Source organism: Aulonocara stuartgranti, assembly GCF_965226115.1.
Source record: "Aulonocara stuartgranti genome assembly, chromosome: 23".
Lineage (NCBI taxonomy): Eukaryota > Metazoa > Chordata > Actinopteri > Cichliformes > Cichlidae > Aulonocara > Aulonocara stuartgranti.
In genome coordinates, this window is record NC_138958.1 from 45211025 (window position 1) to 45232132 (window position 21108).

The following is a 21108-nucleotide window of genomic DNA, read 5'->3' on the forward strand; positions in this document are numbered from 1 at the left end:
TTGAGTCCAGTTTGTCCCACAAACACTTCCAAATCTCCTCCTCTGAGATTCTGCAGCTTCTTGCAGTGTGACTCAGCTGACTTCTGACAGACCACAGACTGGCACAGCATCCACATGTGTCTCCTTTCAAACAGGCTCTTGATGTTTCCTCCCACATCATTCTGGCCTCTCAGTCTCCTTTGTTCTCCAGCTCTGTAGCTCCAGCTGGTGAAGCTTCAGTTTTCCATGTTGGTAACAGTAAACTACAGCCTCTGCTGTCAGCTGGGTAACTAAACAGAGCTGCAGCACGTCTCTGCGGTGGTGCTACATCCAGCCTGCAGACGGCCGTCTACATGTTGTAGTGGTTTACAGTCACCAGGGGGCGCTGTCCCAGCCATGCAGGCAGTGGGCTGCTCTGCTTGTGCTGTTGTTGGTGAAGCTGAAGTGAAAGCGAGAGTTAAAACCCTGAACAGTGTCCACTGAGCTTCTCATGCTCTTCTCATGCTCAAAGAAGTTTAACAGGAAGGACGACTCATCCATCAGGCGTCCAGCTGTCCGTGACCGTGTCCACAGCAGAGTGTGACCGAGGCTTCATGCTAACACGCACACATGAAGCTAATACCACCACGAGCAGCTGCTCAGTGGATTTGGAGGACAAATGTCTGCAGCTTCTCACAGGCAGTATGCAGAATGTGGATCTCCACAAAGACTGTGGAGAGCTCGTCCCACACTCTAAATCCACACTTGTCTGCACAAAACTTCTCACACGTTCCCGTCACAAGTGTCTTCTAAGTGAAGCTACCAGGTTCAGGTCCAGCTTGTTTATCTGGAGCTGCAGGAGATGATCCATCCTCACAAAGCAACACAGCAGATATGCAAACACACAACACAACCAAAGGATTCTCTATGCATGTCTGTGGCTGATGCTGCTGGAACGAAGCTGTTTGAAACCTTGTTGTTCTGCACTTTGGGACCAGAAGAGGAAACTGAAGCTCTGTGCAGAGGGTCCAATGGAAGCAGCCAAGCGCTGTAAGTGTCTGCTGTACAGGGATGCTGGTTCAGCTGTGGCTCAGTTTCACAGTGTGACTCAATAAAAGCAGCAGGAAATCAAAGCTTGATGCTTTCATCAGTGTGGAAATAAGAAAGTTTCCTGTGACAGACGCTGGAGCTCTTTCACTCTCAGCTTCACAGTTTCAGCTTCAAACTTCTTCCAACATGTTTCTAACACGGCCACATTCCACCTTAATGGAGCTGATATCTTGTGCATCAGCACATTTTCTAAAGGCAGCGATCACATCTTTAGTTTTGGATGTTTAACTGCAGATTGTTTATGTGTTTATAGCACATTAATTACAGCAGCAGCGTTGACCACAGTGCTGTACAAGAATCCAAGATAACGATTAAAATAACTCCTAATATTAATATCACACATCAAATATCAAATAACTCTCATGCTGTATTAAAAGCCAGTGAATACAAATGTGTTTTCAGAGCAGATTTACAGAGACTGACAGCAGGAGCTGGGGCTGTTCGATAGAACGATGTATATATGATGACCATATGAAAACGTCTATCGTTTCATATCACGCTCTTTGTTTCCTGCTTATGTGTTTGTATGTTTTCCAGATAAAGCTTTCAAAATAAATCTGAAGATCCTGTTGAGAGTTTTCAAAATAAACACAATACAGTACTGTGGTCGCTCGTTTATCGAGTTACGTTCTAAAAATAAGTCTCAGAATGAAGTAGCAGCTTTATGTTTTACAAGTATTATAGAAGTTTTAAGGCAGTTAAACCCTCACTGCACACTTTCTACACTTTTCTCAGACAGGCATGAACATTTTCACACTTTTCTCTCTTGTTTAAACAAAGTTCAAACCTTCATAGAAAAATAAGTTCATTATTAAAGAGTGAAAGCAAAGTGTTTCTGAAACGTGTCAAATCAGCCTTTGCTGGCATTAAATGAGCTTGGTTCTGTGTGAGGAGCACTCGTCCATGGCCTGGGCTCCTCGCTGTCAGGTAAAGTTTCATAAAGCTTTTGAGTTTTTCTGCAGATAATGTTGGTGTCCAGCACGATGTTCTTTTTCCTGCGGTCACTGAGCCACAAAGCCAAAGCTGACTCCATCCTTACGATGTTCTTGTTGTGGACAGTTACAACCTTTTTGCCTCCTTGTTGAAACTATGATGGTCAGCATCTTCCTCTGCCTTTGGCTGCTACCACAGGTGCAAAACGTCTCGTCATCATTGTTGTTTGTTGGGGACAAAACGTACAAACATACAGTGCAGCACTGCAGAGTCACACTGCTGTAAATTTGAACACATTCTGTACTGTACAGGAGACACGGCACGAGATTGGCTGACAATGGTCTACAGCCAATCAGGACGCAGAACACAATGCGCTGTAAAAAACAAAAACATGCAAAATTGCACAAAAAAGATCAGCGAAACAGCGAGGCCGCCAAAGGTGAACTGTGTTACAGCGAGGGACCAGCGTATATGTGGTTGTTGGGACGATAAATGTCTTTGAGCTTGTGTCAGAAGACGAGCTGCAGCTTTCTGGACCAGCTGCAGTCTTGCCAGGCAGGTCCCACTAACTCCAACATATAAGGAGTTACAATAATCCAGCTGGGACGTCATGAAAACGTGGATCGCCCGTTCAAGGTTTTTAAAAGATATAAATGATCTCACCTTAGATAAAAGCCTCAGTTTGAAGAAAGACCGCTGTACAACTGAGCTCAGCTGTTTTTCAAATTGCCGTCAAATATAAGCCCCAAATGTAATAATGCGATTTAATAAAAGAGCTGAACCAGTCTAATAGAGCGCCCTTGATGCCGCCATGCTCCAATGGTGAGGTCAAGATGCTGTGGTCAAGGCAGCAGTCAGATCCAAAAGCACAGCGGAGTCTCCTGATCAGTGGCTGATAAAAGATCATTAAGAACTTTCCAAAGTGCAGTTTCAGTGCTGTGAAGAGCTTTAAAACCAGACTGAAACCTTTACAACAGATTGCAGCTGAACAAATATAATCTTTTACAAAATCTTCGACAGGAAGGGAAGCTTTGAAATAGGCCTGAAGTTTGAGCAGACAGAGGATCCAGATCAGGTTTTTAGTACAGGCTGTACAACAGCATGTTTAAAACAGGCTGTACAACACCTGAACTAAGACTGCTGTTAAAAATCGCTAAGATGTCGGAACCAACAACCTTTAAAATCTTTTTAAACACGTGTTGGAACAACATCATTTGGACAAGATGATGTCTTTATAGCATCACATCGTTCCTCCACCTGATCAAACCACATGGGCTCAAACTGATCAAAAACAGCTGAGCAGGTGAATATTTTAGCCCCGGTGCGATCTCGGGCGAGAGTATCGATGATGGCCAAAGGGCAGCGTCCAGCTCTACGGCCGCTGAAGAGCAGACTCAACAGACGCGCGTGATGTGGATCCTACTGCTCTAAAATTGGAGCTTCTTCAATCCATTAAAGAGGACATTAGTACGCTGTTAAAAGAAGAACTCAGAAATGCATTGAAAGAAGATTTTGACAATATAAGGGCTGACGTGCAAGGACTGAGAAATGAGATCGCTAACAGCATGGCGGCGACGTGCGGCGAAGTTGATGGAGTAAAGGTTAGAGTGAAAGAAGCTGAGGATGGGCTGTCAATGTGGAGCGATGAGGTGACCACCCTGCAGTCTACAGTAGAGAGTATGAAGGAGGAGCTGTCTGACCTGAAGGATAAATGTGATGAAGGCAGGAAGCGAAGAGCTAACATCCACATCATAGGGATCCCAGAGGGCCTGGACTCGAGCTCCTCCACGGCCGTATCCGTGCTACTACGTGAAGTGCTGGGTATGGATAAAGACGTTATTGTCGACCGCTCACACAGGAGCCCTATCCTGAGAAAGCCAGCTGGTAACCCGCACGCCGTCATAGCCGAGCGTCACTACTACCAGGATTGTGTGGCTACGCCGTGCCAGGGCCCAAGCCCCGCTTGAGTTTAACGGACAACCTATTGCAATATTACGACTGGGCGATATGACCCAAAGTTCATATCTCGATATTCTTTAGCTGGATGGCAATATACGATATATATCTCGATATTTTTAAAGCCAGAAAGTTCGAACAAAAAGAGAGTTCTTAGTCAAAGCTGTGTCCCAAATCTCACACAGGCACATTTATTAACATACAGCGTAGATGTACATGAAACAATTACTCAGAAATAAATGATCAGCATTTATTAAATAATAATGCTCCATAAATAAAAGAAAACAATGTTGTTTTTGTGCATAACAAAAAGCTCACAATCGTGCAGTCAAAATGTAAACAGACGCTGAGCATAATAACAAGCAGCTGCTCTGTTCCCAGGTTCTACTGCGTGACTGACAGCCTGGAGTTTGAAACCCTCTTTGTAACCGTGTCTCTTACAGGTGCCATTTATGGTCCTTATACACACTCAATACAGTAATATTACGTTGAAGCAGAGTACGTATCACTCCGCGAGGCTCCTCGTAGCTGTAATGCTCCAACAATCCATCAAGCGGTGCGGCCTCGTAGCTGAGCAAAGTCGTACCAAAACATCTTTTGAAAGGTTTGTGAGCGCCGTGTAGCACATAAAATCGGTTCGAGGTCAGTAAGCACAACCAGAATTCATCCATAAGCCGCACTGTCGATTTATGAGAAAATTACAGGATTTTAAGTGCAGAAAATATAGTTTATGGTTTTCATTTGATCTTAGCAAATATCTACGCCTCTAATTGGGACGATCACAGATTTTTCACTAATGTCTTTGCGCGGCTCCCCAATATGTCATCACACAATATCATCTTTGAGGGAGACCTAAACTGCTCATTATCTGCTATGGACCACAGTTCACACAAAAGTACACTTAGTCCAAAGTCAGCATGCGTCATTCAGAGCTTTCTTGATAATTATGGGCTGGCTGATGTATGGAGATTTCATAATCCTGCTTCACGTCAATACTCTTTTTTTTTCTAATGTCCATAAAACATATATTTGTATAGAAAAACGTCTCCCTTTAGTTACAGAATGTGATTATAAGACTCTGGTGATTTCTCCTCTTGTTTTTTCAATGTGTATTCCTGATGCCTGCTCCAACTATCAGCCATGGAGATTCAACTCAGTGTTGTTAGCAGATGAAGAGTTTGTAAGTTACAAAAGGTCTCAAAGACATTTTTTTTCTATCAATCAGACCCCAGAGATGTCATCATCAGTCATTTTGGGAATCTCTAAAAGCATCTGAGAGGCCAAATAATTTCATTTTGTGCCAAACAAAGTGCAACACTGAAAGAACATCATCCATAAATATTGAGTAAGAACTGGACTCTCATACAGCGAGACTCAAATGCCTTTAAACATCAGCTTATCCTGCTGATCCAAGTCCAACACTGAGTTTGTAAAAACATGTTTGTCAATCATTTTGTTTGGTTTCTGAGGAAAAAGATTCAATAACTTGCTGCTAATACACAACATTTCATCATATTTCCTCATAACCCTCTTTTGTCTGACCATTTGATCCCATTTGAATTTGCAATAAAGGATCCACAGAGTTTGGTGACAATAATGACAGTAGATGTTTGTGTGAAAGTGCTGGAAGCAAATGAGTGTGTGATGTTCTTTTAGTGTTGCACTTTGTAGACGCTCCCTGAGCACTGGTCTCACAGCCAGCTGCACATAGAGACCAGTGTTGTTAGTCCAGGTCAGAAGATGACTTGTTGGAATGAAAATGAGCTTGTAGTTTGTCTGCTTTAATAATGTGACTGGAAAAAGGTGTTGGACTTCAAATATGTCCATTTCTGTCACACTTCACCTTTAAAAGTGAAGCCATGTGGTTCCTGGAAGGAAAAACACGACTTTTTCAAGTCTTTGTCCTGTTTTTATGAGAAATGTACGACTTTAATGTGAAACATTCAGAGTTTTTTCTATTGTTGTGTTTGTTTGAAGCTGCTTCCTGTTGGCTTCAGCTGTTTGGAGTTTCCATTTTCTAAACTTCTACATTCTGAACCTTCTTCAGCTCTGAACAGATGATGAAACACTGAATGATTTCAAGCACTTTGTCTAATAAACTTACATCTTTCATTCTTTATACAGATTGAAGAGCTGTGGTTTGTCAGAGATCAGCTGTGATTATCTGGCAGCAGCACTGAAGTCCAACCCCTCCCATCTGAGAGAGCTGGAGCTGAGAAACAACAACAACCTGCAGGATCCAGGAGTGAAGCATCTGTGTGGTTTCCTGGAGAGTCCAGGATGTAAACTTGAAACTCTGAGGTCAGTCAGCATGTTTTAGTTGTGCTGAGATGAATATGATGTGAAAGTTGTGCTGACACTAAACTGCAGACATCAGGCTGATATTATACTGATCCACACTGAGGATCTTCATGGTAAAGTCTGTTTTCTTCTTCTCTGGTTTAGTCCATTGACTGCAGCAGAACAATGTTCACATTTCAAACAGTGATACTCAACGTATGGCCCGCGGCCCACACGCGGCCTGCCCACCTTTCCTGATTCAGAGAGAGGGGACCCTGATTAACTGTGTAGCTTCTTCCTCACAGTTCTAAGTATCAGACACAACAATGAATAATCCACAGCTGACTGTCTTTAGCAGGTCAAAGGTCACGGCACACAGCAGACAGTCAGAAATATTCTAACTCTGATCATTTATCAGTTGTGACACTGTGAGACTTGATCAGAGGTGTGATCATCACAGCAGAGGCCTTTGTGTCAAAGTCACTGAGGATCAAACAGAAACACATGAAGCAGATTTTCCTCTTCTGGCTTTTTATAGCAGATAACCTTCAAAATATTCTGCAGTCGATCAAAAACTGAAGCAAACCATGAAGCAACATGTGAACATGAGCTGATGCTGCTGAAGTGAAGCAAAGTTACAGAGGTTTGATTACAGACACAGCTGAGAGTTTGTAATCTGTCATCATTTTAAAAAGTTTCCATGGAACAGCAGAAATGAGGCTTTACTGTCAGAGGCTGACAGCACTGAACACAACAGCAGACTGGTGGCTAATAAACAGTGAATGATGCAGAAACAGATGTTTGAAGCTGTTCTTGGAGTACACTGAGAGAGAGAGAGCTGTGCAGGCAGGAACAGCCAAAGTCAGAGAGAATTCATGAGCATATTGATCAAACGTGAAGCAGAGTTTGGATCTTCTTTTGCTGCTGCTTCACTCAGTTTTGGTTGGAGACAGATGAAACCTGCAGCTTCAGGATCTGTGAGCTGTCCACTTTCAGCCCCGACGGCATGTCCGTGTACGTGCCGTCGAGTGAACGATCCACGCTCTGTGTTTCCATCTTTGTGTGTTTAGCTGCTCTCATTTACTGTTTTATCTGTTTGCTGCTTGTTGAAATAGTTTGTGAGCTTTAACCTGAGATTCTGGCAAAATACATTTATATTAAACATCGATTCAGGATTGAATGAATCAACATCGTTTTATTCAAATTAAAACCATTTAAATGGGAACATGAATTTTTTACAGCCGCCTCTAATGCTGGGTAATGTCAGCTGGTCCATGTGCAGCTGGCTGTGAGGCTCAGGGAGCGTCGACAAAGTGCAACACTGAAAGAACATCATCCATAAATATTGAGTAAGAACTGGACTCTCATACAGCGAGACTCAAATGCCTTTAAACATCAGCTTATCCTGCTGATCCAAGTCCAACACTGAGTTTGTAAAAACATGTTTGTCAATCATTTTGTTTGGTTTCTGAGGAAAATGATTCAATAACTTGCTGCTAATACACAACATTTCATCATATTTCCTCATAACCCTCTTTTGTCTGACCATTTGATCCCATTTGAATTTGAAATAAAGGATCCACAGAGTTTGGTGACAATAATGACAGTAGATGTTTGTGTGAAAGTGCTGGAAGCAAATGAGTGTGTGATGTTCTTTCAGTGTTGCACTTTGTAGACGCTCCCTGAGCACTGGTCTCACAGCCAGCTGCACATAGAGACCAGTGTTGTTAGTCCAGGTCAGAAGATGACTTGTTGGAATGAAAATGAGCTTGTAGTTTGTCTGCTTTAATAATGTGACTGGAAAAAGGTGTTGGACTTCAAATATGTCCATTTCTGTCACACTTCACCTTTAAAAGTGAAGCCATGTGGTTCCTGGAAGGAAAAACACGACTTTTTCAAGTCTTTGTCCTGTTTTTATGAGAAATGTACGACTTTAATGTGAAACATTCAGAGTTTTTTCTCTTGTTGTGTTTGTTTGAAGCTGCTTCCTGTTGGCTTCAGCTGTTTGGAGTTTCCATTTTCTAAACTTCTACATTCTGAACCTTCTTCAGCTCTGAACAGATGATGAAACACTGAATGATTTCAAGCACTTTGTCTAATAAACTTACATCTTTCATTCTTTATACAGATTGAAGAGCTGTGGTTTGTCAGAGATCAGCTGTGATTATCTGGCAGCAGCACTGAAGTCCAACCCCTCCCATCTGAGACAGCTGGACCTGAGTAATGACTCCTCCTCTTCTTCAACTAAGAACAACCTGCAGGATCCAGGAGTGAAGCATCTGTGTGGTTTCCTGGAGAGTCCAGGATGTAAACTTGAAACTCTGAGGTCAGTCAGCATGTTTTAGTTGTGCTGAGATGAATATGATGTGAAAGTTGTGCTGACACTAAACTGCAGACATCAGGCTGATATTATACTGATCCACACTGAGGATCTTCATGGTAAAGTCTGTTTTCTTCTTCTCTGGTTTAGTCCATTGACTGCAGCAGAACAATGTTCACATTTCAAACAGTGATACTCAACGTATGGCCCGCGGCCCACACGCGGCCTGCCCACCTTTCCTGATTCAGAGAGAGGGGACCCTGATTAACTGTGTAGCTTCTTCCTCACAGTTCTAAGTATCAGACACAACAATGAATAATGCACAGCTGACTGTCTTTAGCAGGTCAAAGGTCACGGCACACAGCAGACAGTCAGAAATATTCTAACTCTGATCATTTATCAGTTGTGACACTGTGAGACTTGATCAGAGGTGTGATCATCACAGCAGAGGCCTTTGTGTCAAAGTCACTGAGGATCAAACAGAAACACATGAAGCAGATTTTCCTCTTCTGGCTTTTTATAGCAGATAACCTTCAAAATATTCTGCAGTCGATCAAAAACTGAAGCAAACCATGAAGCAACATGTGAACATGAGCTGATGCTGCTGAAGTGAAGCAAAGTTACAGAGGTTTGATTACAGACACAGCTGAGAGTTTGTAATCTGTCATCATTTTAAAAAGTTTCCATGGAACAGCAGAAATGAGGCTTTACTGTCAGAGGCCGACAGCACTGAACACAACAGCAGACTGGTGGCTAATAAACAGTGAATGATGCAGAAACAGATGTTTGAAGCTGTTCTTGGAGTACACTGAGAGAGAGAGAGCTGTGCAGGCAGGAACAGCCAAAGTCAGAGAGAATTCATGAGCATATTGATCAAACGTGAAGCAGAGTTTGGATCTTCTTTTGCTGCTGCTTCACTCAGTTTTGGTTGGAGACAGATGAAACCTGCAGCTTCAGGATCTGTGAGCTGTCCACTTTCAGCCCCGACGGCGTGTCCGTGTACGTGCCGTCGAGTGAACGATCCACGCTCTGTGTTTCCATCTTTGTGTGTTTAGCTGCTCTCATTTACTGTTTTAGCTGTTTGCTGCTTGTTGAAATAGTTTGTGAGCTTTAACCTGAGATTCTGGCAAAATACATTTATATTAAACATCGATTCAGGATTGAATGAATCAACATCGTTTTATTCAAATTAAAACCATTTAAATGGGAACATGAATTTTTTACAGCCGCCTCTAATGCTGGGTAATGTCAGCTGGTCCATGTGCAGCTGGCTGTGAGGCTCAGGGAGCGTCTACAAAGTGCAACACTGAAAGAACATCATCCATAAATATTGAGTAAGAACTGGACTCTCATACAGCGAGACTCAAATGCCTTTAAACATCAGCTTATCCTGCTGATCCAAGTCCAACACTGAGTTTGTAAAAACATGTTTGTCAATCATTTTGTTTGGTTTTTGAGGAAAAAGATTCAATAAGTTGCTGCTAATACACAACATTTCATCATATTTCCTCATAAGCCTCTTTTGTCTGACCATTTGATCCCATTTGAATTTGCAATAAAGGATCCACAGAGTTTGGTGACAATAATGACAGTAGATGTTTGTGTGAAAGTGCTGGAAGCAAATGAGTGTGTGATGTTCTTTCAGTGTTGCACTTTGTAGACGCTCCCTGAGCACTGGTCTCACAGCCAGCTGCACATAGAGACCAGTGTTGTTAGTCCAGGTCAGAAGATGACTTGTTGGAATGAAAATGAGCTTGTAGTTTGTCTGCTTTAATAATGTGACTGGAAAAAGGTGTTGGACTTCAAATATGTCCATTTCTTTCACACTTCACCTTTAAAAGTGAAGCCATGTGGTTCCTGGAAGGAAAAACACGACTTTTTCAAGTCTTTGTCCTGTTTTTATGAGAAATGTACGACTTTAATGTGAAACATTCAGAGTTTTTTCTCTTGTTGTGTTTGTTTGAAGCTGCTTCCTGTTGGCTTCAGCTGTTTGGAGTTTCCATTTTCTAAACTTCTACATTCTGAACCTTCTTCAGCTCTGAACAGATGATGAAACACTGAATGATTTCAAGCACTTTGTCTAATAAACTTACATCTTTCATTCTTTATACAGATTGAGGAACTGTGGTTTGTCAGAGATCAGCTGTGATTATCTGGCAGCAGCACTGAAGTCCAACCCCTCCCATCTGAGAGAGCTGGAGCTGAGCGACAACAACAAGCTGCAGGATCCAGGAGTGAAGCATCTGTGTGGTTTCCTGGAGAGTCCAGGATGTAAACTTGAAACTCTGGGGTCAGTCAGCATGTTTTAGTTGTGCTGAGATGAATATGATGTGAAAGTTGTGCTGACACTAAACTGCAGACATCAGGCTGATATTATACTGATCCACACTGAGGATCTTCATGGTAAAGTCTGTTTTCTTCTTCTCTGGTTTAGTCCATTGACTGCAGCAGAACAATGTTCACATTTCAAACAGTGATACTCAACGTATGGCCCGCGGCCCACACGCGGCCTGCCCACCTTTCCTGATTCAGAGAGAGGGGACCCTGATTAACTGTGTAGCTTCTTCCTCACAGTTCTAAGTATCAGACACAACAATGAATAATCCACAGCTGACTGTCTTTAGCAGGTCAAAGGTCACGGCACACAGCAGACAGTCAGAAATATTCTAACTCTGATCATTTATCAGTTGTGACACTGTGAGACTTGATCAGAGGTGTGATCATCACAGCAGAGGCCTTTGTGTCAAAGTCACTGAGGATCAAACAGAAACACATGAAGCAGATTTTCCTCTTCTGGCTTTTTATAGCAGATAACCTTCAAAATATTCTGCAGTCGATCAAAAACTGAAGCAAACCATGAAGCAACATGTGAACATGAGCTGATGCTGCTGAAGTGAAGCAAAGTTACAGAGGTTTGATTACAGACACAGCTGAGAGTTTGTAATCTGTCATCATTTTAAAAAGTTTCCATGGAACAGCAGAAATGAGGCTTTACTGTCAGAGGCCGACAGCACTGAACACAACAGCAGACTGGTGGCTAATAAACAGTGAATGATGCAGAAACAGATGTTTGAAGCTGTTCTTGGAGTACACTGAGAGAGAGAGAGCTGTGCAGGCAGGAACAGCCAAAGTCAGAGAGAATTCATGAGCATATTGATCAAACGTGAAGCAGAGTTTGGATCTTCTTTTGCTGCTGCTTCACTCAGTTTTGGTTGGAGACAGATGAAACCTGCAGCTTCAGGATCTGTGAGCTGTCCACTTTCAGCCCCGACGGCGTGTCCGTGTACGTGCCGTCGAGTGAACGATCCACGCTCTGTGTTTCCATCTTTGTGTGTTTAGCTGCTCTCATTTACTGTTTTATCTGTTTGCTGCTTGTTGAAATAGTTTGTGAGCTTTAACCTGAGATTCTGGCAAAATACATTTATATTAAACATCGATTCAGGATTGAATGAATCAACATCGTTTTATTCAAATTAAAACCATTTAAATGGGAACATGAATTTTTTACAGCCGCCTCTAATGCTGGGTAATGTCAGCTGGTCCATGTGCAGCTGGCTGTGAGGCTCAGGGAGCGTCTACAAAGTGCAACACTGAAAGAACATCATCCATAAATATTGAGTAAGAACTGGACTCTCATACAGCGAGACTCGAATGCCTTTAAACATCAGCTTATCCTGCTGATCCAAGTCCAACACTGAGTTTGTAAAAACATGTTTGTCAATCATTTTGTTTGGTTTCTGAGGAAAAAGATTCAATAACTTGCTGCTAATACACAACATTTCATCATATTTCCTCATAACCCTCTTTTGTCTGACCATTTGATCCCATTTGAATTTGCAATAAAGGATCCACAGAGTTTGGTGACAATAATGACAGTAGATGTTTGTGTGAAAGTGCTGAAAGCAAATGAGTGTGTGATGTTCTTTCAGTGTTGCACTTTGTAGACGCTCCCTGAGCACTGGTCTCACAGCCAGCTGCACATAGAGACCAGTGTTGTTAGTCCAGGTCAGAAGATGACTTGTTGGAATGAAAATGAGCTTGTAGTTTGTCTGCTTTAATAATGTGACTGGAAAAAGGTGTTGGACTTCAAATATGTCCATTTCTGTCACACTTCACCTTTAAAAGTGAAGCCATGTGGTTCCTGGAAGGAAAAACACGACTTTTTCAAGTCTTTGTCCTGTTTTTATGAGAAATGTACGACTTTAATGTGAAACATTCAGAGTTTTTTCTCTTGTTGTGTTTGTTTGAAGCTGCTTCCTGTTGGCTTCAGCTGTTTGGAGTTTCCATTTTCTAAACTTCTACATTCTGAACCTTCTTCAGCTCTGAACAGATGATGAAACACTGAATGATTTCAAGCACTTTGTCTAATAAACTTACATCTTTCATTCTTTATACAGATTGAAGAGCTGTGGTTTGTCAGATATCAGCTGTGATTATCTGGCAGCAGCACTGAAGTCCAACCCCTCCCATCTGAGACAACTGGAGCTGAGCTGGAACAACAAGCTGCAGGATCCAGGAGTGAAGCATCTGTGTGGTTTCCTGGAGAGTCCAGGATGTAAACTTGAAACTCTGAGGTCAGTCAGCATGTTTTAGTTGTGCTGAGATGAATATGATGTGAAAGTTGTGCTGACACTAAACTGCAGACATCAGGCTGATATTATACTGATCCACACTGAGGATCTTCATGGTAAAGTCTGTTTTCTTCTTCTCTGGTTTAGTCCATTGACTGCAGCAGAACAATGTTCACATTTCAAACCTTCAAAGAAGAAGAAAAATCCTCCACTGGAAAATTCACTATGAAACTCTCAAACTCTTCATTGCACCTTAAAGTCTGTGTGACACTGAAATCCAAAGCAAAATGTGCGTTTGCTTTACAGACAGCAGTCCAACACAAACATACACACATCATCCAAAACACAGTCCAACATCCAAATCTCCTCCACTGCCAGCATGAATGATGGGAAAGAGAAGCAGGAACACTCTGACATTCAGGGTTAGAATGAGTTTCATCAAGCAGACTGTGAAGATCAAAGCTGCATTAGAAAGCTTACATGAATGAATGAGTGGACAGAAGTGGACAGAGATCATCTGAAGCACTTCAAAGGCTTTAAATCAGCACATTTCTCTTTATTCTTTATCAACTCTGTTAGTTTCTCTCAGTTTTCTGTGGAATGAAGCTAACAGCAGGCTAATGAGATGCTGACCAATAGGTTTCTATTAAAGGTTGTAATTTGTATATGAAAAAGTGCTTTGGCTCAGCAGGGATCAGCTTACAGGTAGAATACAGCTGCTGGATGGGATTAGCATGTCATAGCTATCTACCAAACTGCTAACTGGGGGATTTCAGGCCATCTATGGATCATTTTTGCTAACTGTTTATTCAGCTTAGGCTCACAGGGCTGCAGCCTGTGCCCTAGCTGTCATAGGGCAAGAGGCGTGGTCCACCTGCACAGGTGAGCAGTCCATCACAGGGCCAACAGAGAGCGACAGAGAAGCACTCCCTCACATCCACACCTACAGCCAATGTAGAAGCACCAATGAACCTAAGCAGCATTTCATTGGACTGTGGGAGAACATCCAACCTCCACAGAAAGGCCCAGCTGACCAACAAGCTTCAACCTACAACCTTCTTGCTCTAAGGCACTAGTGCTAACCACTTTTGCCCATTTCAGCCCAAATCCTGCATCTTCCTGTTTCTGACTCCAGGCCAGCTCCACTAACACTTTCTCATCAGACACTGCCACCTAGTGGAGGAAGTCTTAGTTCCATTTGAAGCTTCAGATTACAGTTAGTTCCTTTACAAAGAGGTGGAGGTGGTGGGGCCACAGCACCATCATCACTGAGTGCCATAGGACACTTAACCTTTGTTTCCATATGCTGGGAACTTCCTGTTGTTCCAAGGAGGACTGGAAAATGTGTGAAAATCTCCCAGTCAGTTCCTCACAGCACACTTCAATCATTTCCCTCCCACAGCATCAGGACCAGGGCTTTTTCTCTCTTTGGTCCCACTAAGAGATTTCCACACAAACACCTCATCAGTGGGACTCTCAGAGCTACCAGCCCTTTGCTACAATCACAAAGCTCTTCATTGAAATCAATGATATCAAAGCTGGAATCAAATGAGTCCAAGTCTTCTGCTGATTCAGCATCACATTCATCTTTGCTCCTTGTTCTGCATCCCCACCATGGACTTCATTCCTTTCCAAGCCAGCCTTGAGTGTCCTTTATTCAGCTCATCCTCTGCTTTACTTTTACACCTGATTTTAGCTGCTTTATCTCTCTTTCAACAGGTTTCTGTGCCTCAATCTTTTTCTTCTCTCCCTCATAACAAGACAGCTTCTTCTGCCTGAGAACATGTTGGAGTGATTTACTAATCCAGGGCTGCTTATTGGGGAAAATACTTCCTGTTTCCAAAGTAATCCCCATTTTTCCCAGAAAGAAATGTCAGTAGAAATCGATGATCTAAGTGAGAACATGGGCCTTTAAAAAGTCCCAGTGGGTGCAGTCAAAGCAGTCCCTCAGTCCCAGTATAGAGTCTTTGGTCCAGACTGGAACAGCTGTGTGCCCAGTTTGAGCTCTCTTCAGTGCTGTGACCTGACAGACCCAGAGGGGCCATCACATCACATTTAGAAGCTCCCCTGATGGAGCCACAACACATGTCCAATACTTAGTCTGTCTTGTTGGACCAACTGGAAGAAATGATTCAAGGACTTAGTCACAGAACAGAGATTCAAATCTCCAAAATCCAACTGGCTGCATCAGGACATATAGTCTGAAACTCTGCACAGTTTCCTGTTTGAAGCTGCTTCCTGTTGGCTTCAGCTGTTTGGAGTTTCCATTTTCTAAACTTCTACATTCTGAACCTTCTTCAGCTCTGAACAGATGATGAAACACTGAATGATTTCAAGCACTTTGTCTAATAAACTTACATCTTTCATTCTTTATACAGATTGGTGAACTGTGGTTTGTCAGAGATCAGCTGTGATTATCTGGCAGCAGCACTGAAGTCCAACCCCTCCCATCTGAGAGAGCTGGACCTGAGCTCCAACTACAACCTGCAGGATCCAGATGTGAAGCAGCTGTCTGATCTTCAGCAGAGTCCAGACTACAGACTGGAGACTCTGAGGTCAGTAGAGTGATGGAGTGAGTGGGTGGTGCTGTCAGCAGTATTGTACTAAACACAGTCAGTATGAAACAAAGATCCAGTGTTTCCTGTAAAGCTGCAGCTTCTCAGTGAAGCTGTGAGAGGAGAACGGTGACAGGCTTCAGGATTGGACACAAACACTTCCTGTTTCTCACCTTTATGGTCACCATAGTAACGGCTGACACGCTCTGATCAAACACTGTCAACAGCCAATCAGCTCTCTGAACAAAGCAGCACGCAGACCAATGACTGCATTGATTTCCAAGTTTAAAGCAGTGAAGAACACAGTCTGTAGGTGAGGAAGAATTTAGTGAGAGCAGATGTTTGGATGGAATTCCTCCAGTTAACAGCTGGAACCGTCCATCTGGATTGTTGGGCTTGTTGTTGGGGTTCCTACAGAGCTCAGAGTGGACACACCAAGGTTCTTCTAATGAATGAAAGTCCAAACTCAAACTAGGAGGGAAAAACATTTTCAGCAACTTCAATAAAAATCCAAAGATTAGAAAAAGTGAAGCAACAATGAGTCCTAGTACAGTCCCAGCACTGACGTCCCTGCTGCTCTTTATACTGGATGTGCTGCATCACTGACTGACAGCTGATGAAGAGTCTCTGGAAACACTCGTTTATCTCCTCTGCTCTTCCTCCTTCTCTCTGCAGGTGGAGCTGATGATGGTAAACAGGACGGTGTGTGTGCTGAGAGAGGAGCAGCTGTGTCCTGATGATCCAGAGAGGTTGAAGCAGCAGCAGCTTGTGTGTAGAGACGCTCTGACTGGGCCATGTTACTGGGAGGTGGAGAGGAGAGCTTCATCCAGCAGTGACTGACAGAGGAATGAAGTGCAGATGACTGTCAGTGCTGCAGAGTGAACTGCTCTGAGAACAGCTCCACTGTCAGACACAATGTAGAGTCCAGCATCAGCCCTGTGTGTCCCTCTGGATCTGACAGAGGATCATCAGTGTATCTGGACTGCTCTGCTGCTGCTCTGTCCTTCTACAGTCTCTGCACAGTCTCTGTCTCACTCTGGAAAGATTTTACAACTTGTTGTAATTACAGAACGTTAATATAATATTCAAACATGTGATCTTCTCTTTATTTCTGAATCTTTACCAAATAAAGAAAAACCAAACTAACAAACAGAAGCTGTCGTGTCCTTTTTCACCACATCTGTGAATCTTTTCTGTGTTTTTCCTCTTTTCCTCCTTCCTGCAGCTCCATCTTCATCATTCTGTGTCCAGTATATGTGAACACGTCCAAAGCATCTGAGCCTCATGTTACCCGTTTGTGTGAGTTACGCCTGTCGTTGTGTTGTGGTGTATAAATAAGGGGCAGGAGACAGCGCTGGATCTCTGAGTTCTTTACTCTCAATTTCTGCAACATCTGCAATATCTAGAAATGCAAACCTGTGAGCTGTGTGTGTTGTGCGTCTGCTCGGCCACCTCTCCTCCGGCCGTGCTGGAAGCAGCTGTGCGTTTGACAGTTTTATCGACTCGACAATAATCGAACAAATTAAATGTTCAAAAATATCAACTTAAGCACTTCAAAGTCAACAAAAAGCTTAAAACAATGAAATAATATTTCACTGACAAAACAACAGCTCATAAGAACGATACACAAAATAATACAGAAACAAACAAATAAAAGTTATTAACCAGGATCCATGTTTTTGTCACAAACACTGAATCAGCTGATTCACTCTTTATGTTTCTGAGTTTGTTTTGTGATTATAGTTCTGGTTTCTGTTTCTGTGTCTTCACTGTGTCCCACGTCTCCTTACTTTGGACTCTGTGTTATATTTCCTGTTTTACTTTGACAGTCCTGTGTTACTGTTTCCTGTCTCGTGTGTGTAATTGGTCCCAGCTGTGTTTCCCTCCTGCCTCCCGTTCCCTGATTACTAAACTGCGTCCACGCCGCCGGCGCTCCTCTCCACAGCTGGATTCCAGGATTTCAGAGCATCCAGCTGTGGTGAGTGATGGAGACACTTTCTCTGCTCCCTCAGTAATCAGGACAGTTTATTGAACATCAGAGGACATAAAGGACTGTTTTTCACCTGCCCGTTCTGAACCTGGACATTAAAGACTGCTGGCTTCAAGGACATTAATCCCAGTGTCAGCCAGCCAATAACAGCCTGTGTTTTTCAGCTCTTTAGGAGTCAGAAATGAGAAAGACACAGACTGCTAACCTCTCCCTGCAGGAAATAAGCTCCGCCTCTTCCTTTCCTGTATATGAGTGATTCTGACATGAGACACAATGAGTTTCCTGTTTATTGTGACTTAAAGCGAGCAGCAAAGACACTAAACTGTGTGTTTCCAGCTGAAGCTGCTTTTTGTGTTGCTCCCACAATCCTGTCTGAAACAGTCAGTGAGGAAAACTCAATGTGACTTCAGAGTGACAGAGGTAAGCGACTCATGTTGTAAGTGACGTCAGACGCCGGAGATTTTGGCGGAAAATTAAAGCGAATGGTAGTTTAGAATTGAACAAATTCCTTTAAGCTTCAGTATTACCAAATACACTTATCAATTGTCTTCTAACTAACAATATTTGTCTAAATCATCTCCAACACCCTGGAGAACAACGGGGAGAGTTTAGAGGCTCTCCAAGATTACATTGATCAGTGCTTCCAGGATCTTGTGATGAAGAAGGCTCAGAGTGCAAAAACTTCATCAAAACCCACCTGAAGCTGCTGGAGGACACGGTGAAGAACATCGCCTTTGATAGAGTGCATCGCATCGGCCCCATGCGGGCTGCGACCGGGAGACCACTAAAACAGTCAGTGAGGAAAACTCAGTTTATGCTTCCAAGCTCATTGTGAGAGGGCACATTGTGTTCCTGCAAGTGCTGATTTTGTCTGCATCCCTGAGTTTAGTGAGCTGCCTCCAAGGACTTGTGAAGCCCAGTGTGTTAAGGCTGCATCTCCCAGATGTTTCCACCTTTCCAGCAGAGACGATAAATGTTCCCACAAAGGCTCAAAGACTGTTTGATTTTCTGAGTGTTGGCCTCAAGAGATTGCTCAGTGAGCACCTGAGTGTTTCTGGGACATCGGACACTAACTGGAACTTCAAGTCTGGTTCTGAAGCTGCACATGCAAAGACTGTTTCTGGTTGTAGAGACCTGGCTGTTCCAGGGATTGTAACCTCCCCAGAGGCTGAGCTGCTGACCTCAGCTGACTCTGGAGCCTTGAAGGTAACTAAGTTTGCACCGCTCGGGTGAGCCATCTCAGCTGCAACAGCCTCCACAGAGAGCTCACGCAAGCTTACCCAGCCTGCTGAGGATTTTATGCTGCTGCAGCCCAAAAGGCATCCTGAGCTGGCTGACTGCCACCCACAGCTTCAGCTGCCTCAGCCAGGGGTCTCCACACCTGCTGGCCCTGCATCTGCTCTGACTGGGGGCTCCGGAGAGCCGCGCCAGCCATCCATCTCTGCTGGGGCTCCTGTTTGAGAATGTAGGAGTGTAAACTTCAAATATCTGCTCGGTTTGTCAAGATATCACATATTTGCAAAAGTGCTCTGACGTTTTTGGAGACGTCTGTTACCCACCATCTGGATAGCTAACCGGGAGGTCGAGGGTCATTAGAGCCGGCGAGAACAGCGGACTCCCGGCACATCGTTTTTAGACCCCCACGGCCTTTGGCTGTTCAGGTTTAAACATGATATATAAGTCACTTAGTAGGGGTGCAACGATATTCGTATCGATATTGAACCGTTCGATACAGTGCTTTCGGTTCGGTACGCATATGTATCGAACAATACAAAATTTGTAATTTATTTTATCAACTTTCCTTCTGACGATGCTGTCTGTGTTGAGCGCTCAGTGAATCTGCGTTTCTCTGTAATAAACTGTCTTTTCCAAAGATGAGTTATTCCTCAATCAGATACAGGGCTCGCAATATCGCTAGCCCGACGTCCTGGGGCTAGCTATTTTTTCAGTCGGGCTACCAAAATCTATCTCTTCCCTGCCCGTCGGGCTATTGTAGGAAGGAAAAATATATGTCAATGCTTCTGCATTCTTTCAGAAATGTAGCTGGGTAATTATGTCATTGGCATCGGTGAGCCACTGTCAATATGTGACATATTGAAGTCGCGATTGAATTTGCGCTTGTTTTTTGCTTTCACTTTGCAATCGTGCGAACTGTGTATAGAGAGCGACAGCACTGATCTGTGAGTGATGATAATTTGTGCACCAATTCCTCTGACATCGTCTTATTAATCGTTAGCTTACTATGCAAACATGACAAGTGAAATCTCCCGCAGCTTAAACATGTGAGAGGTTGATCGCGCAGAGAATCGCTGAGCTTATGTGAGTGCGCGTGTAAAAGCAGCAGAATATATATTTTAGTTCTGCTGAGCCAAATAAGACAGGTCAGGGTGAAGAAGTGACAGCCAAAGAAAAGCTTACCACAAAACGGAAAAGTTATGACAAATCAGACAATAAGGCAAAAAGAAAGTGCAGCTTTATGGTTTCATGGACAAAAGAATTTCTGTGGCTGCAATATGACGAGCTAAATAACCAGGGCTGCACATAAGTGGTCCGCAGGTGCGCATTCTCTGTCAAAATAAAAAACACGCACAAGGGTTAGGGTTAAATTTAAAAACTGTACTTTTGAGTTAAAATATATATTTATAATTTTAATAAATGACAAATTAAAAAGGCATGAACATTTTTTTTGTATCGAAAAAATATCGAACCGTGACACCAAAGTATCGAACCGAACCGAACCGTGAATTTTGTGTATCGTTGCACCCCTAATATATATATATATATATATATATATATATATATATATATATATAACTCCACCGAGACAGCGGTGACGCGGATCTGAAGGCCAGACCATCACAGCCGCTCACTTCCCGCCTACCCGACCTTTGGAGGACCCGGCCCACATAGACCTTGAAGGCCGGGTCCTCAGGAGGATGCAGCCTGTGAGTTTGGACACGCCATGACACATGATGTTCTACAGCTGATGTGTTTAAATGAGCTCTACAGGTGAACAGACTTATTAACGTTACCAGCATAATAAACTGTCCTGTCACTGAAGGTGTCTGCCCAACAAGGACGTGGTGCTGAATGCATCCAGACCCCTGCTGACTGTCTTTGCAGCTTCGGTCAAAGGTACAGTGTCCACTGTGACCCTGAGAGCAGGACACAGCCAGAGGTGAGTCAGCAGTTACAAACTAAATGCTGCTGACATGAATCAAACTGCTGGATAACCCACTGCTCATGAAAATGGCACCTTTCTGTTGCTTTTTGAGATTACTGAGAATATTTGAATTGTGACTCAGATGGCAGATCCAGGCTCTCAGCCTCCAGCTGAAACTTCCAGTCCTCCCCCAGCCAGAAGCTCTGATGCTGGGCTGAGAGACTTTGATCCTTCCCTGGATCCAGAAATCCAGGAGGGAGAAGGAGAACAGG

General features: G+C 43.3%; 1 protein-coding gene across 1 annotated transcript in view; it reads left to right on the forward strand.

The window, feature by feature from the left end:
* LOC309701482 (uncharacterized protein) overlaps positions 1–21108 on the forward strand; it is a 2150955-nt gene that overhangs the window by 619873 nt on the left and 1509974 nt on the right. Inside the window, exon 14 of the mRNA XM_082525718.1 lies at positions 10671–10847. Coding sequence (XP_082381844.1) covers positions 10671–10847 — 177 coding nt within the window. The remainder of the gene's footprint in view (positions 1–10670; positions 10848–21108) is intronic.